The sequence below is a fragment of the Equus przewalskii genome, chromosome 13, assembly GCF_037783145.1.
Source record: "Equus przewalskii isolate Varuska chromosome 13, EquPr2, whole genome shotgun sequence".
Lineage (NCBI taxonomy): Eukaryota > Metazoa > Chordata > Mammalia > Perissodactyla > Equidae > Equus > Equus przewalskii.
Window position 1 is genome coordinate 7,409,160 of NC_091843.1, and position 16,259 is coordinate 7,425,418.

Consider the following 16,259-nt stretch of genomic DNA (forward strand, 5'->3'; position numbering starts at 1 on the left):
ACGACTTTTAACCCTGGTGGCTGACTGCAGTTGTAAGATAAAATGTTACTGATGACATTTCAAAATGGGTCAAATTCAACCCTATTTTCAGGAGGAGGCAAGTAAAAGAGGAATGAAGTGTCAAAGGGAGAAGTTTTAGGGAGTACAGAGCCCACGCGTTTCCATATTGTGAGGAGGATGTTGACAATTAGTGGGAAGTAGTAAAGAAAAATGTTAAGACAAGAAAATCCGAACTTGATAACATCCATCTGTTGCACTTACAGCTGGAATCCGAGTGGGAATTTCCCATCTGTGCTTTATTCTCAGCTTTAATTTGACTATAAATAAGACACATGCGTGCACAATGTGCAGTCTTCTGGGGCCAGAAATTGTTTAAGGATGATATATATAGTGCACACACTTTAACTCAGAACCCACACATTAAACCAGTTAGTCCGAGGTGTGCAGTCGCTCTCTTACAACTTGGTCCCATGATAATCTGGCACTCCGTAACCACGGCCTTAACTGTTGACACCCTCTCCTCAAACAGATCTAAACAGAGCTGCCAACGCCCTGGCCAGCTTCCCCTGAAGCCCCTGGCTGTCTGCTGCAGGAAACCCCGGGGCCAGTGTCCTGGAGGTGGCCACACTGGGGAAGCCCATTGCTCAGTCAGACAGAAGATGCACTTGCTACTTTATACTCTTGTTTGATTCTCAAATTGACTCCACGAGCGTCTACGTGGACTATCACCTCCCACTTTACAGGTGGGGAAACTGAGGCTTAGTGACATAAAGTAACTTGCCCACGGTCATGTGGTCCACTAGTAATAGAGCTGAGACTCAAAACCAAGTCTTTGAGCCAAGCTTCAAAGTCCATGTTTGTTCCACTTTGCCCTCTGCCTCCACACTCCCTCTCTGGGGCTATAAATAGCGGGGCAGGCTGGCATTCCATGTACGAGGTCAGCCGGGCCTATAGCACAAGGAGAAACGAACAGCTCCAGCCTGGCCTAGCCCAGGCCCTGGCCCCCTGGCCTCAACAGAACTCAGGCCCAGACAGGCCTCAGCTGATCACTAGCTTTGCTCTCCTTGGTTATATTTAGTTCTGGACCTCAAAGAGAAAGGCATGGGCTGGCCCCTGAGACACTGCACACCCCCAGGCCAGGCCAGGCCACAGTGCATAGCAAGAGGAGAAGCTGTCTGTCTCAGCCGCTTCAAATGTTGGGTGGCCACCTCCAGCAGGGGCTGTTTGCATGCTCCTTCCTCAGAGTCTGAGGCATCTTGTTCTTCTTGCTCCTTGAGGGAGGGACCATGGCTGCTTTACCAAGGGATCTGTAATGGTCAGCAGTGTCTGTAATCCACTGTGTGTGGCTGTTGCTTAATAATTCTTTGTTGAATGAACAAATAAGTGATCTAAGTTCACGTCCTACAGATCTGAACATCACAAAAGAGGCACACAAATTCCCAGGGGGACAGCTTATACAACCAAATGCATGTCACTCTGTTAAACACAGTCAAGTTTATTCAAGGAATGGACGTGGGTTTTCATCGTCTTTCTTCCCCCTTCTCTCTTCCCTCCACCAGACCTGGCATCAAAATCACAGTGGGAAAGAGAGCATCACATGCTGGAGGCTGGCCTCGGGGTGCCCCATGTGGCAGCCACCCTTGGTGTGCGACGGCTCTTGGAGTCCATGTCCCTGTAGGCATTCTGATGGCAGGCCTCGCCTTGCTCTGCTTGCCCCTTACAAGCCAGCCTCCTGCAGAAACCTGGGCAGCTGTGTTTCCATCCGACTTGCTGAGCAACTGGAGTTGACTGGGGGGACACGGATGGGTTTGGCAGCCTGGGCCAGAGCTCAGGAGCATGGCTGGATCCTGACACCGGAGCTTAAAGGGCAAAAGTGGCAGCTCTCAGATGTTACAAAAATGGAAAGAGCCGCTTTTTAACAATATAGAGGACTGTCGCAAGAAACAGGGCCAGCGCAAGGAAAATGAGAAGCTTGTCCGTCAGTTCTCGGCGATTATATTTTGTGATGAGCTTCCGGCCCAACTGGATGGTCCCCGACATGGACTTAAATTCTTCATTTGCATCCAGGATAGTCCGAGAAGAATTGACTGAAAGAAAAGAGGGAGGGAGCCTGACTCAGAGACGGCAGAGCACAAAATCCAAAGTCTCTGCTCTGCCGGCTGGGTCACCAGGGAACGACACTGCTCTCCAAGGCAAGCTCCTCCGAGCCAGACGCACAGAGTGTGAACGGACAGTCCAGAGGGGCAAAGGGGCCAGGATGCAACAGGAAAGGCGCTTCCCGAAGTCCCAGCCAGCTCAGAGTGACGTGGTTGCTCACACACAACATCACAGGGCCATCGCTAGGAGTCCTCTGACATGGACAACACCAGGGAGAAGGGCAGAAGAGGGTCCCTTTCCTCACTGCCAACCTCAGCTTTCTGAAGCAGGCAGGTGCTGCTAAGAACATCCACGAGCACAAAACTAACCTGGGTGGCTGTGGACACGCACTGCGAGGTCTGACAGGGGCAGAAACGGGAGCCACCACGACTTCCACCTGTGAGGCACACCCTGCCAGGACACCTCACAGTCAGACCCACTCTCCGTGGGACCACGAAAGGTCGGGCTGAGCCCTGCCACAAGCCCTCACCTGTGCCAGCCCTTCTGTCCTGGGACACTGGCTGTAGCCTTAAAGATGTGACACCGGATGCTAGCCATTGTGTGAAGCCTAAGACGAGGCACATACCGCCTAAGGCTCGATGTGCCCAGGTGTCAAATTCACTTCTGAGGCTGGATATCTGGGCCTGAACTTGGGGATGTTTACCCAGCAAGATTCTCCTACAAAGCCTAACGGGCACCATCCAGACATCCACAGAACGAAATGCGTGTTAAGGGACAAGGCAAGCTGTGAAAGTGTTTGAGCCACATCCCCACTCACGTAAGCAAGGGGGGAAATCACTCTTCATCTGCCTGTGCTGTGCGCGCTGGAGGGTCTCAGAAGGATATAAAAGAAAGTGGCAACAGCAGTTGCCCCTGGGGAGTTGACCTGGTGGTCGGGGGGTCAGAGAGAGAGCTGTCTTTCTGTTTCCCTTTTGTCCTGTCCAGGGCTGTGCAGCCCAATACGGCAGCCATTAGACACATGTGGCACCTGAGCATGGAAAATGTGGCTAACCCAAATGGATATGTCTCTAAGTGTAACACACCGGCAGGGTTTCAAAGACAGTCTGAAAAGAAAGGAATGTACAGAGCCGGCCAGGTGGCATAGCGGTTAAGTTTGTGCGCTCCACTTCGGCAGCTGGGGTTCATGGGTTTGGATCCTGGGTGTGGACCTACATATCACTCATCAAGCCATCCTGTTATGGCGTCCCACACACAAAATAGAGGAAGATTGGCAGAGATGTTAGCTCAAGGACAATCTTCCTCACCAAAAAAAAAAAAAAAAAAAGGGAAGTAAAATATCTCAATAATTTTTAATATTAATCCCATATTGAAATGGTAATATTTTACATATAATTGGTTAAGTAAAATATATTACTAAAATTAACTTCCTAAGTTTCGTTTTACTTTTGTTAACGTGCTTACCAGGAAAATTTTAAGTTATATATGTGGCTCATAGGATGTTTCTACTGGATAGTGCTGGCCTAGAGGTTTTTTCCTGAACCATGTAATTTATATTACCTTTTCACAAAATTAAAAGTTAATAAGTAAATAAAAGAAATTACCAGAGGAAACAGAGGAGTGTTCTGAAAAAGGCAGACTGGGGGAAATCAAACAGGTAAAAATCCCTCTCAGCCCTCTTTCTGTGTGCCTGCTGCCATTTCAAAAGCCTACGCAGGTAAGGAAGGACCTGTTCAGTAAAAACCTGACAGGCCTTCTCTTTAAACTTTCTTACAGAGAATTCTAAACCGTCACAAAAGCAGACAGAGTAGTACCAGGAAATGCCGTGTGCCCGTCACCCATCCCCAAGACCCACTGGCTCCCTGGCGACCCTGTCCCTCTGCCACTCCCACCCAATGCCCCTGCCCCACGATTTCACAGCAAATTCCAGACATCATACCCCTAACAGCCTTTTTAAAAAATGGGGGTCCTATTAGGCTTTTAAATCCAGCTGAATTTGGGAGCCATAAGGAAAGGATTGAGAACCGCCCCCTTCCTTCTTCAACAGCTACCTCTCCTACAAAACGTGCCCCGAGAACAACCTTCAACGCCCGACAAACCATCAGCACCTGCGCACCCCTCTCACCACTTCACTGCATTGTGTTTCTGCACTGGGGGTGGGGTGTCCTGTCACCGCATCGGAGCAGAAGAGCCCTCGACTCAGAGGCCAGGTGGTCTCTTTCTCGCGTTCTCCGAAGCCTCCCCGGAGGCGTGGGCCCACCCCCAGCGCACACGTAGGGGAGGTGACCCGTGGGCTCTAAGCCTAAACGCCCAGGTAAGTTTCCAACACAGGCAGTGACCTTGGGGACAAGCTGCTGGCTTTCCTTTTGCTTCTGCCTGTTTGAATAGTGCACTGAAAAATAGTGGCTCAAAATTACAGATGATTTTCAGGGGTGATGATGGTATTGTGGTTTTGTTTGGTTTGGTTTTTGTTTCAAGACTCTCTTATCTTCTAGAGAGACCTACTGAGGTATTTGAAGACAATGTTTGGGATCTCCTTCAAAATAACCCAGACGGGGGCACAGCAAGGATAAAGTTGCAACAAGATTGGCCCTGAGCTGACAACTGTTGAAGCTGGGTGATGGGTTCGTGGGATTCATGCACCATGCTCTCTACTGCCGTCTCTGTATGAAATCTTTCAAAAGTGTCTCAAGGAGTAAACGCTCTTCTTCTGATTTCCTATACCGAGGACCCTGGAGAGAGCCAACTCTCTCATGCATTACAAGGGAGACACCATGGAACACTGCTGCAGAGAACCAGATGGTCTCCAGCAGCTTCTGCTCTGGCTTCTGACTATATCCTTTAAAAGGAGCTCACAGTAAAAATAACGTTGGGGAGTATGATTGTAAGCTGGGGTCGTAGCAGACTAGCTGGCAGTCAGTACACTAAACATCGCTTGGGGCAATGATTCTCAAACCTGCCCGGCCACATGCGTCCCCAGAGCCCTTGAGAAAAGACTCCCAGGCCCCTCCCCCGCACTGCTGGCACCCACTCTCCCGGAGAGGGCCTGGGGGTCTCTGCTTTTCACACCAGCCCCTGGGAGCACTTCTGCTGGGGAATCATTTTGATGGGCGTGTGCAGGTCCTGTAGTACAACTATAAAAACCAAAGAGAAATAAGAGCAGCATATCCCACTCTGGGTAAGACCACGCTGTGAAAGAAGTGAGAAGCCATACACACAAGTCAGTAAGCTGGGGACCGAGTCGGCGGGCAGAGGTGGAGGGCCCGGAGCAAGGGCTCTGGAGCCTGAGTCTCTGGGAGAAGCGTCCTTCTCCAGACCCGGCTTTACCTAGCGTCTGCATGGCTTCCTCGCTCTGCTGGACCTGCTGGGACATCATCCTGCTGATCCCCATGAGGCTCTCTGTGATGGCGCTGGACGTCTGCGCCAGGCTCTCTTTGGTGGTTTTCCTAAAAGCACGGAGTGAGGGGAGGAATGTCAATACAAGCATGGCTACAAGAAAGCCCACACACAAATGAGATCCCATTTTTTTAATCCATCACATTAGTACATATGTTTTAAATGACCATAGTCAATGCTGACAAGAGTGTGCTGAGATCACACTTTTATATATTTTTTTTAAGATTGGCACCTGAGCTAAAAACTGTTGCCAATCTTTTCTTTCTGCTTTTTCTCCACAAATCTCACCAGCACATAGTTGCATATTTTAGTTGTGGATCCTTCTAGTTGTGGCATGTGGGACGCAGCCTCTGCGTGGCCTGACGAGTGGTGCCATGTCCACGCCTACGATCCAAACCAGTGAAACCCTGGGCCGTGGAAGCGGAGCGCGTGAATTTAACCACTTGGCCACAGGGCCGGCCCCGAGACCACACTCTTAAAGACTGCCTGTAGGCACATAAACTGGCGCTCCTTTAGGTAAAGCAATTTGGTAACACACATTAGGAGCCCTGGAAAATGTTCACGCTTTTGATCCAGTAATCTCTCCAAAGGAAAGATCCAAAATGTGGACAAGGCCCTATGTTCTAAGATGTGCCTTGGTGTGTTATTAACAACACTGAAAAACGAGAAACGTAAACACACACAAACGGGGGATGAGTTAATACAAAGGAATAGTATGCGCTGTTGCAATTTTGTTTCAAGAGTTTTTAAAAAACAGGCAAGTCTTTGTGCTGTAACGCTACATGAAGAAGAACAGGATATGAAATTTTATATACGGTACAATTTTGACTTTGTAAAACATATGGGAGAAAAAATAACAGGAGGAGGTGATATATTAAAATGTTTTAAAAGGCGCTAACATGAGTAACACGATTATGGCTTATTTTCATCTCGTAATTCATATTTTTCTTTAGTGTACCAATTTACTAGAAATAAGCACATACTTCTTCCATACTTCAAAAAAATATTACTTACATAATAAAATTAAATACTAACTTTATGCTGAAGACAAGAGGGGGTTCCCCATGTGGCTTTGCGCCCTGCCAACTGTTATCTATTCTATCCTCACAGCCCAGAAAGAGAAAAAGATGGATACCTTTGCCTTAAGAGGTCTCCTCCCCGGAGAAGTTCTGCTTTCTCTAGATTGTCAATGGCAATTTTGCAAGTAAGGTTAGCTTTCCTCCAGGAGGTCTGATTGCTGGAATTAGAAGGATCATGCGTGAGTCTCTGCTGACTCTACCACGCTGTCAGTCAGTTCAAGTCACAGCAGTGCTTCCTTCCGGCGGGGAGGGACGGAGAAGGGCATCTGGGAGGGGCCCACTGAGTCCATCCCCACCTTCTGCCGCTTCCTCCTCTTGGTTGCCCCAGCAACTGCCACGGTGGCTCCAACACCTCTGCCTGGACCCTGGAGGCTGCCCCTGGGCCATTCTCCTTCCCCCCGCAGGCAGCCAGAGGGAGCAGTCTGGCCAAGGGACTCCTCTGTTTACAGCCTGCAATGGCTCCAGACTTCAGGGTAACATCCCAACCCCGCAGCTGGGCACATGCGGTTCCATTCTGTCAAGTTCTAACACTCTACTGCTCTGTCCCCCGGACTGGGGGGTTTGGTTCCTCAAGAACCACCCCTTACTCATCTCTATCTCCAGTACCCAGAACAGCAGCCTCTGGCCCAATAGCTATGCAAGCAATACATGTTCTACCGAGCAGAAAACTCAGAAAAAGACAGTTTTCCTCCGTGTTTCTTTAAGAGCTGCTGTCCTCTACCCGCCACACGCCAGTCATGGACAGCACGAGAACACTGTTAGCAGGGCTCATCTGACACGATGATTTACATTCTTTACCTGACCTCCCTGGTGGGAGACAGCTCAGACTTGGTGAGCAGCTCCCTGGAGGGAGCAGTGAGGCCTCTGTGGACAGACCATCAAGAAATTAATTGGGCTCCTCAGAGCATCAAGCCCATGCTCTAGAACTCTTATGCACCTGGCTCAAATCAATTGTGCTGACCCCTGAAATACTTAAAAAGTCAGACACAGAGTGTGTGAACTGATAGGGTGGTTTTCTAAAAGCGCCTCTCCACTTAAAGTGTTCAGATGAGCGCTCTGATGCCGGAACTGCGTCGGCTAGGCCATTTCACACCCAACATTCAAAAAGAATCAATTACATTTTCAAACTGTTTGCAAGGGAGTTCTGCGGGGCCCCGTGATGCGCAGATGAATGAGCAACAGTGCCTGCCCTCAAGGGGCACACATTTATTGGGGAGAAAGACAAGCAAACAAATATTTACTGTCCAATGTAACAAGCAGGATAACCCAGGCAGACACAGGTACTGCTTCAACACACAATTGCCAAAGTATTACTTCACTGCTTTCTCTCCTCCAGCCTGCAACTCCACATCAGGAATGGCCATTCTCAACTTCAAACCCATGCAGAGCTGAGTTCGCGTGTGTGACTTCCTATACTTTATACAAGGGGTCCTCTTTACTCAGTGTTTATAATCTGAGTTCTCTTGGTGGCCTAGGGAAGCAAGAGCCATCATGAGACAAAGTGTCAACACTGAGCCAAGCACTGTAACACTGGTCACCACTTACATACCCCCCACTCACACTAGCCTCCACCATGCTCGCGCCTTTGTCAGTGCATCTCCTCCTGATTGTTGGGGTTATAAACACAGCTGCTGTCGGCGAGGATACTGCTGGAGAACCAGAAGCAACGCCATAGACAAACGAGGCCCGGCAGAGTCAGACCAATCAACAAGGCTGAGGAGGACAGCTGGGAGGAGGATGAGCTAGCGGGGTCTTCAAAAGAGAACGATCTTGCTACCGGAGGATTGGGCAAGTGGATGGAGCCCTCAAATATCTTGGCAACAATAACCCTCTTTATGAATTTGGTGCAAAAGCTAAACCTCAAGGGACAGATACTGTTTCACGCCCTCAGACAATTTTGTTGGAAGAGTCCCCCAATTCAATACCAAGAAATAGCACATATTTCAATTACATAATCAAGGATTAGCACATAGCTGGAATGATAACCTCAATTTAATTTAACATAAGCTTATTTATATTTTTTTGTTTCATTTTTAAAGATAAAGTCCCATTCAAAACTTTCTAAATTTGGACCATCTTAAGTAGGTTCACTTTCAGTGGATTTTTCTTGTATCAATTCTCCTTTGAAAAAAGGACCCCAGTATTACAAAAGCAACCATTTTTGGGTTTTGTTTTAAAAATATGAAATACAGTGTAACATTAAACAAGCTTTTATAAACTATGCCCAGTTCCACTTACCCTGTAGCCCTTGCTTGCCCCCCACTTTGAGAGTTACTGATTTAAAGAGAACATTCAGTGTGTGTATAAATGACACAATTACGTCACTAAACCCAGGTTTGTTAGGCAAACCCAGGCACAAGCCTCCCAGGGAGCGAGTGGCCCTGTGGAGGCCGCCGGCAGGAGACCAGGCCCCACCTACCTGAGCATCTGCTTTTTGTGATTCTCCACCTCCTGGAGCAGAACTTGCTTCTCTGACTCTCTGTCTTGCTCTTTAGCGGACTGCTCAAGCTCCTTTGGGGGAGAACAGCTCTACATTAAAATGATTTTAAAAGCCAATAGAGAAGCCGGAGAGCACTTCTATTTCTAGCCAGGTCACACGACGGCACTTGAAACCCGCCTAGAACAGAACTCCCAGTAATGCCATGTAACGAATAAACATCCTTTTAAATACACAGCTGAGTTTGCAAGGAAGTAAGGACAATCCCCAGGGCCCCAAAGTGCGAAGGGAATTAAGGGCGGAGCGGTCAGCCTGTGAGAGACGTGGGGCTGTCCTGCGGCGGAAGGTGCGCTCCTGGAATCCAGCGCACACCTGAAATGGAAAGGGAAAAAAGCTACTAACCAGGGCCAGGCCCCGCTCTCAGACACCATGGAAATATCAAACTGCTGCACGTCTCCAAACGCTCACTCCCACTCTCTGACTTATTTCTTCAGGGCCTGGTAACAAGCAGTTCAGGGGGTTTAAAGCCCATGGAGGGACAGAAAAATGAAGCCTTGGCCACCCGAGGCTGGGAATCGGAACTGAGACCACCACAGATCCAAGACGCAGGAAGCCGTACGCCCTCCATGGAAAGGTGACCCAGGAAACCGTCTGTCAACCAGCCAGAGACAACATGGAAGCTCGTCTTTTTGCGCTGTGGGCTGTGGCTAGAGGGATATGAAATACCTCCCCTGAGAATTTATAACCGTGGAGCTATCCTGACACTGATTCGGGGTTCAAATGCACCCTCCCTGAGTGGCTCGAGACCCTCATGAGGAGAAATTAACATAAAAAGTGCCCCCAGACTTATGATAATCCCAGGAGACCAGGCAGAAGCAAGTGCTAACACCTCTGGAGAGCCCTGACTTCCTCCCAGGCTGCACAAACGTCCACAGACACGGCTTGTGGGAGAGGAGCACCCACAATGCAAGAACCAAACACCAGGAAACACGCGGCCCACCACAGGGAGGGAGGTGCGGCAGACATAGCAACCAGCAGGCTGAGCCCCAGGAACTTCAGATGACAGAACCATCAGGCAGACTATAATTAAAGATGTCATTACACCTCAAGGCTCAAGTCATTGTTCTTTTTTTTGGTGAAGAAGATTGGCCCTGAGCTAACATCTGTTGCCAATCTTCGTCTTTTTCGCTTGAGGAAGATTGTCCCTGAGCTAACAACTGTGCCAATCTCCCTCTATTTGTGTATGTGTGATGCTGCCACAGGATGGCTTTACGAGCAGTATGTAGGTCCACGCCCGGAATCCGGGCCTGCAAACCCCGGGCCACCAAAGCAGAGGGCATGACCTTAACCACTACACCACTGGCCAGCCCCTCAAGTCAAATTTTTTTGTTTACAAATTAAAACAAGTTCCAGTTTTAAAACATCCATGTATCAGCTCATGTATACACTAATTTATGTATTTATATACTCATTTGACATGCTGGTCTGTGGTGTCTGTTCACCATTTCAACAGCTCAGAGGTGGCTTCCAAAGTATGGCCTCAGATACCGCTGAGGCAGGGAAAAAAGAATGTGAACTGGAAAAGGTGTGCGGATGTAATCAGTTAATCCCTGGTTTAAAATCTAGATTCCCTAGTAGAATGTAAACTCTGCGAGAGCAGGACTGTACCCAGCGCTCATCACGAGTGCCCCCTGCACCTGGCACATACGAGGCCCCAGACCACTAGATGGAAGAAGGGAAGTGCAGGAAGGAGGGAGGGAGGAGACAGGGAGAAACGCACGGCTTCCTCAGGAAAGGCTGCCTGGAAGTTCTGTCACAGAGAATCAGAGATAGTTCCAGAAGAGAAGAAAGGGCAAAGCAGCTCTCAAATTCCAGCTTGAGAACCATATGCAAAGACACGCAGACAGATATTTACACATCGTTAACCCTAACGCTTACTGTGAACACAACACTCTATTTTGAGGATAGGAGGCCCATTCTCCTAGCATCAATCTTGTTGCAAATATACAGAGAAGACATTTATGTAAGATCTAAAAATATCAAACAAGGGGCCAGCCCTGTGGCACAGTGGTTAAGTTCGCATGCTCTGCTTCGGTGGCCCGGGGTTTGCCAGTTTGGATCCCAGGTGCGGACCTACGCACCACTTGTCAGGTCATGCAGTGGCAGGCGTCCCACAAATAAAGTAGAGGAAAATGGGCACGGATGTTAGCTCAGGGCCAGTCTTCCTCAGCAAAAAGAGGAGGATTGGTGGCAGATGTTAGCTCAGGGCTAATCTTCCTCAAAAAAAAAAAAAATCAAGTGCCCACCCGGTGGTGCATCAGTTAAGTGCACACGTTCCGCTTCGGTGGCCCGGGGTTTGCTGGTTCGGATCCTGGGTGCGGACATGGCACTGCGTGGCAAGCCATGCTGTGGTAGGCGTCCCACATATAAAGTGGAGGAAGATGGGCACGGATGTTAGCTCAGGACCAGTCTTCCTCAGCAAAAAGAGGAGGATTGACAGATGTTAGCTCAGGGCTAATCTTCCTTGGGAAAAAAAAATCAAACAAATAAAAATCTTGTAGATATCTCCAGGTATAAACGTTTAGGACATGCAGATTAAAACTGGGATGGGGTTACTGGTTCACAGACCATGTGCTTAGTAGGGCCTTCCTAGGTGCCAGGGATACACTGGTGCTCAAGGAGCTGATTTTGGGGGAGGGACATAATAAGTATGTGAATGCCCTGGTGAGGTCATCTTCATTAGTGAAGGAAATAAATACCACGTGAGCATGCAGATACTTAGAAAGAACAAAGAAATACTTATACTTAAGGAGAGTTGATGCCATGTGAGTTGAAGAAAAGTCTTTTAGGGAATAAACTAGCTTTAAAAAGCAAAAAAACATAGAAGCAGTCCAAATAAATGCCCTGATGACGGATTGAAGTGAATGGACGGGAGAGAGTGCTAGGGAAGAGAAAGCAGTTCAAGTGGCTTCAGAGTTTTCAAGTTGAAAAATTCCAAGGACAACAGTGTCCCTGCCATCCATTGGTTACCCCAGCTGGCAGTGTTAACTTGCTGTTAACTTGTTAACAAAACTGGCTCTGCATATAAAAATTCTTCATTTTTACCTTGATACCAGGTTAGTACCGTTACACTTGCTGTCTAAACATTTACTGAAGCACCCGGACGGCGTTCCAGCAGAGCTGTCCTAGGACTGAGCCCCGTGCACTGTGACCCGTTCTCAGCGTCTCCCTTCTGCAGCCACTCACCTGTATTCTGTGCCGCAACTGCTGAAACTTCTCTTTCACTTTACTATTCAGTTCAGTAAGTGCACTCAATGGTCCTGAACAGTCTCGAATATCCTAGAAGACAGCAAAGAGATGAGGGGGCCCTTCTCGAGGCAATGAAACGAAATGACACTATCTGTACAGTGAGAGACTTGGCTCAGACCACACCTAAAGCGGGCCTACTGACTGTAATTCATCCTGATCTTTGCTCTTTACTCTGCAACACAAGCAAAAGCATTATCATTTTCATTTTCCTCATCCATCTTTAGATTAATTTTGAGCAGGTAATAGAAAAGCATAAAAAGAAACACAACTCTATATACAAAGGAATACTACTCAGCCATACAAAAGGAGGAAAATTCGCCATTTGCAACAACACAGATGGACCTTGAGGGTATTATGCTAAGTGAAATAAGCCAGATGAGAAAGACAAATACCGAAGGGTTTCACTTATACATGGAATCTAAAAAATAAAACAAACGAACAAACAAAACAAAAACAAACTCATAGATACAGAGAACAGATTGGTGGTACCAGGGGGAAGGGGGCTGGGGAGTGGGCGCAGTGGGTGAAGGGGGTCACCTGTATGGTGAGAGATGTTGACTAGACTTATGGTGGTGGCCACGCTGTAGTGTACGCAGATGTCAAATTATAATGTTGTGCACCTGAAACTCTTATAACGTTATAGACCAATTTTACCTCAAAAAAAAAAAAAAAAAAAAAGAGAAGAAGAAAGAAACACAATTCTGTCTTGACTCATGAGTTCCTAAAGTTTAACAAAATGCCACCTGGCCAGTATGAAAGGCTTAAAGCCGCCTGTATGTTCCACAAGAATGGACATCCAAAGGTGATATTATAACTTTAGATCTTTCCAACTTGAAAACCAGGATGTGAAATTCCTGGCATCACATGACAAAATTAACATCTTATCTGATTTTCCAAACCATCTGTTATAAATCACAGCGTTTCTAGACATGTTCAAGGGCAGATTTAGAATTTGTTTCTGGACATTCAGAATTACCAAGGTCAGGTTTTAGAGCAGACTCTGGAGCCAGGTGATGTGGATTCAAATCCTGGCTGAAGCAATTTATTAGTTGTGAAACCTTGAAAAAGTCACTTGGGTTCTCTGTGCCTCAGTTTCCTCATCACAACATCACCTACCTCACACACCATGGACGTGTGTGACCTGCCTAGCAGAGGAACTGGTACAAAGTAAGAGTGCAATAATCTAGCTATGATCAATCTTTGTCATAGCAATCACGAGAACCCAAATGCTAGAGAGTACAAAACGGGGCTTAAGCAATTTGGATTATGTGCAAAAGGCGATTTCATTAGCACGAATCCCAAGTTTATTTTTCTAGAATTGGCCCAGCAGTTTTGTAGTTTATACATGGGAGCCGTGAAGTTCAAGAAGTGGAAATGTCTGCATCAAGCGGCTTACTCACTAAACACCCTTCCTTGCACCCGAGGATGAACGGCTGCTTTGGCTTCTTTAGCAACTGGTTTCCCTGAGAAGTCCTACTTTTCTTCACTTTTTGCCACAGTTGGCTGCAAACTCTGGTCTACATCTAATGTTTTGTAACATTTGTTGGAAATGGAAACGACTTTCCTTAAACCACGGTTTCGGTCTCTTGGTTGCTTTTAGCTAAACTCAAGGAACCATTTCTACATTCCTACGTCTTGCCTACGCCAATCGGCTCATCGCCCTACTGCCTTCTACCTAAAACGGCCTAGGCATTGCACCTCGATCCCCCGATCTGTAAATGCAGGAGCACAGCGACTCCCTAAGGCCCTTCTCCAGGCTGACTTTCACTATCTGCCTTCTGATGCAGGCCTTGGCACTTTACCCGATTTCCACATTTACAAAGTCACAACTACGGCCCGGGTTACGTTCATTCCCACGGTGCCTCCACTGCCAGGTGGCCTTGGGGACACGCCCCGGGAGCCCGGGACCCAGCCGAGTGGGCCAGCGGGGGCGGGGCGAACGGCCTCCAGGGCGCCACGAGGCGCCGGGGAGGCGGCGTCAGAAGGCGGGGCCGAGCAGGGTGACAGGTGTGTTCCCAGGGGCTCCAAACTGGACCGCAGAGCGGAAGCCTGGTCAGGGGCGGGGACACGGGGCTGTCCCGGAAGAGGGCGAGCCGAACACCTGGATGGAGAATCAAGGCCAACGATCAACGGGACCCAAGCGGGACAGCAAGGGGGTAGCCGGCCATGGCGGGGGGCGACCTCGGAGACTTGACCAATGGGGAAAGCTCGGGAGTGAGACCGCCGAGCTCCCAGGAAGCCGGCGGAGCTTGGGCTGAGGGCGCCTGGAGCCCGGCAGGGTCCCGGGAGTGAGTACCTGGATAAGCGCCTTCACCTCCAGGTCGAATTTGACGATCTCTTGGTTACAGATCCGGACGTGGACATCTTGGGGAGCCGCCATGTTGGAGACGCCGGCTACGGGCCGCGGCGGTGCCCAAATGCAAGCGCGTTCTCGCGCCGCCGGCCTCACGGCAGCGCCCCCTAGAGCCCGGCCGGGGGCGAACGAGCAGGCGGCGCCCAGGCCCGCTATCCTCCCGACGCGCGGGCGGCCCGGCCTCGCCTCCCGGCCGGTCCTGATGAAACCGAGAGGAAGAGGAAAGGGAGGACCTAGAGCGTTTTGACAGGGGCCCCTCCCCATCCTCCGCCTATCAGCCATTCTAAGGGCTACATATTTTTTACACAGAGGGGAAAAAAACAAGGCTGGAAGAAAAGTATCAATTGGGATGTTTCTGGAAGGTGGAATTAACAATTTTTTATATTTCTTTAAACTTTCTTGTATTTTTCATATCTTCTACAGCGAATAGAAATTGTGGAGTAAAAGAGAAAATGGTAAACGTGTTAGGACTTTTTTTTAATGTATGGGACCCTTCTCCACCCCCCCCCCCCCCCCCGTGAGACCAGACCAGCACATGGTCCCACGGATCTTTCTAAAATGCATACCTGATCAAGTCACCTCCCAGCTTGCACCCCTTCTTTGGCTTCTGGGGGTTCCCTTTATGTGTACAGTTAGATTTGTGAAATCTACCTCGCCGATTTTTTTGTTTTGATGTTTTGTTTTGATGGATTAATGTAGTTTTGATGGAAATAATTAGGAGCAGACCCTCAACAAATGGAGGCTCTTTCATTTTATTTTATTATTAAATAGTCCAAGTTTCTTAGCTGGTCCTCAAGGCCATCAGCCACCCTGCCCAGCCCCACCTCCCTCCTGGATTCTTCAAGCTCTTTTTGGATCTGTAGCTGTGGAAGCTGCTGTTCCCTCTTCTTGAATGCTTTTCCCCACTTGCCCCCAGCCCCGTTCACTCTTGTTCACTTCACTTAAGCAAGCATAGATTGTGAGGTCCTGAGTGCCTAGCTGTGTATTTCTATTAAACCTCACAACCGCCCCTGAAATAAGTAACACCCCAGTTTTACAGACGGCGAATGGACTAAGAGTAGATCAAAACCAAACCAAACCAAACATCCCTGCCCCAAGGTTACCCAACTTCAAAGTGGCAGTTCCCTACCTGAAAGCCACATCTTCCCTCAACAGCCAAGTACGGCCCTTGGGTAGTGTACCAGCGGGGCTGTGCTGTGCGCTTGCCCATCTGTGTTCCTCCAGCACCCCGCACTCCCGCCCTGAAGGTGCTGTCACCCCACCCCACCTAATAGAGAGGCGGCATATCGCAGCCTAGGGCGTCTGCCCTGGGTTGAATCCTGACCACAACCCACTTCACGTCTCTGTGCCTCAGTGTCCTGAGAGGCTAACTGGTGGTAGTCACAGGGTTGGCGGGACGGTTAAATGAAGTAACACATGAAAAGCACCGAGAACAATGTAGTAATGTGGCATGCAGTAAGAAAATGCTTACTAATTGGCATTTTTGGAACACTTCTTATGTGCCAGGCACTTTGCACTAAGTGCTCCATGCGCATCATCTAACTCTCACAACAACCCTGTGAGGTAGGAGTAACCACGTTTTACACAAGGT

At 48.7% G+C, this 16,259-nt stretch overlaps 1 protein-coding gene across 3 annotated transcripts; it reads right to left on the bottom strand.

Annotated features, from left to right (window-relative positions):
- Positions 1-249: 249 nt before the first annotated feature.
- Positions 250-14,885, bottom strand: BNIP1 (BCL2 interacting protein 1). 3 transcript variants are annotated; one of them, XM_008509920.2, is made up of 8 exons: positions 14,612-14,872; positions 12,253-12,345; positions 12,075-12,082; positions 11,796-11,910; positions 8,989-9,080; positions 6,626-6,727; positions 5,422-5,540; positions 250-2,087 (listed from the first exon to the last, which is right to left on the bottom strand). In XM_008509920.2, exons 1-8 carry the CDS (start codon positions 14,693-14,695, stop codon positions 1,891-1,893), a joined length of 810 nt encoding a protein of 269 aa, XP_008508142.2. In that variant the 5' UTR covers positions 14,696-14,872; the 3' UTR covers positions 250-1,890. The 3 variants fall into 3 exon arrangements, with proteins under 3 accessions (XP_008508142.2, XP_008508136.2, XP_070425138.1); XM_008509914.2 differs by lacking the exons at positions 11,796-11,910; positions 12,075-12,082 and having other exon boundaries at positions 14,612-14,885; XM_070569037.1 differs by lacking the exons at positions 11,796-11,910; positions 12,075-12,082 and having other exon boundaries at positions 8,989-9,098.
- Positions 14,886-16,259: the final 1,374 nt, after the last annotated feature.

Coding starts and splice junctions, on each gene's coding strand:
- BNIP1 (XM_008509920.2), bottom strand. CDS start 14,695: ATGGCGGCTCCCCAAGATGTCCACGTCCGGATCTGTAACCAAGAGATC. Junction 6,728..8,988: donor CACAAAAAGCAGATGCTCAG/GTAGGTGGGGCC, acceptor TTCTAATTCCAG/CAATCAGACCTCCTGGAGGA. Junction 2,088..5,421: donor GGAAGCCATGCAGACGCTAG/GTAAAGCCGGGT, acceptor CTTTTCTTTCAG/TCAATTCTTCTCGGACTATC.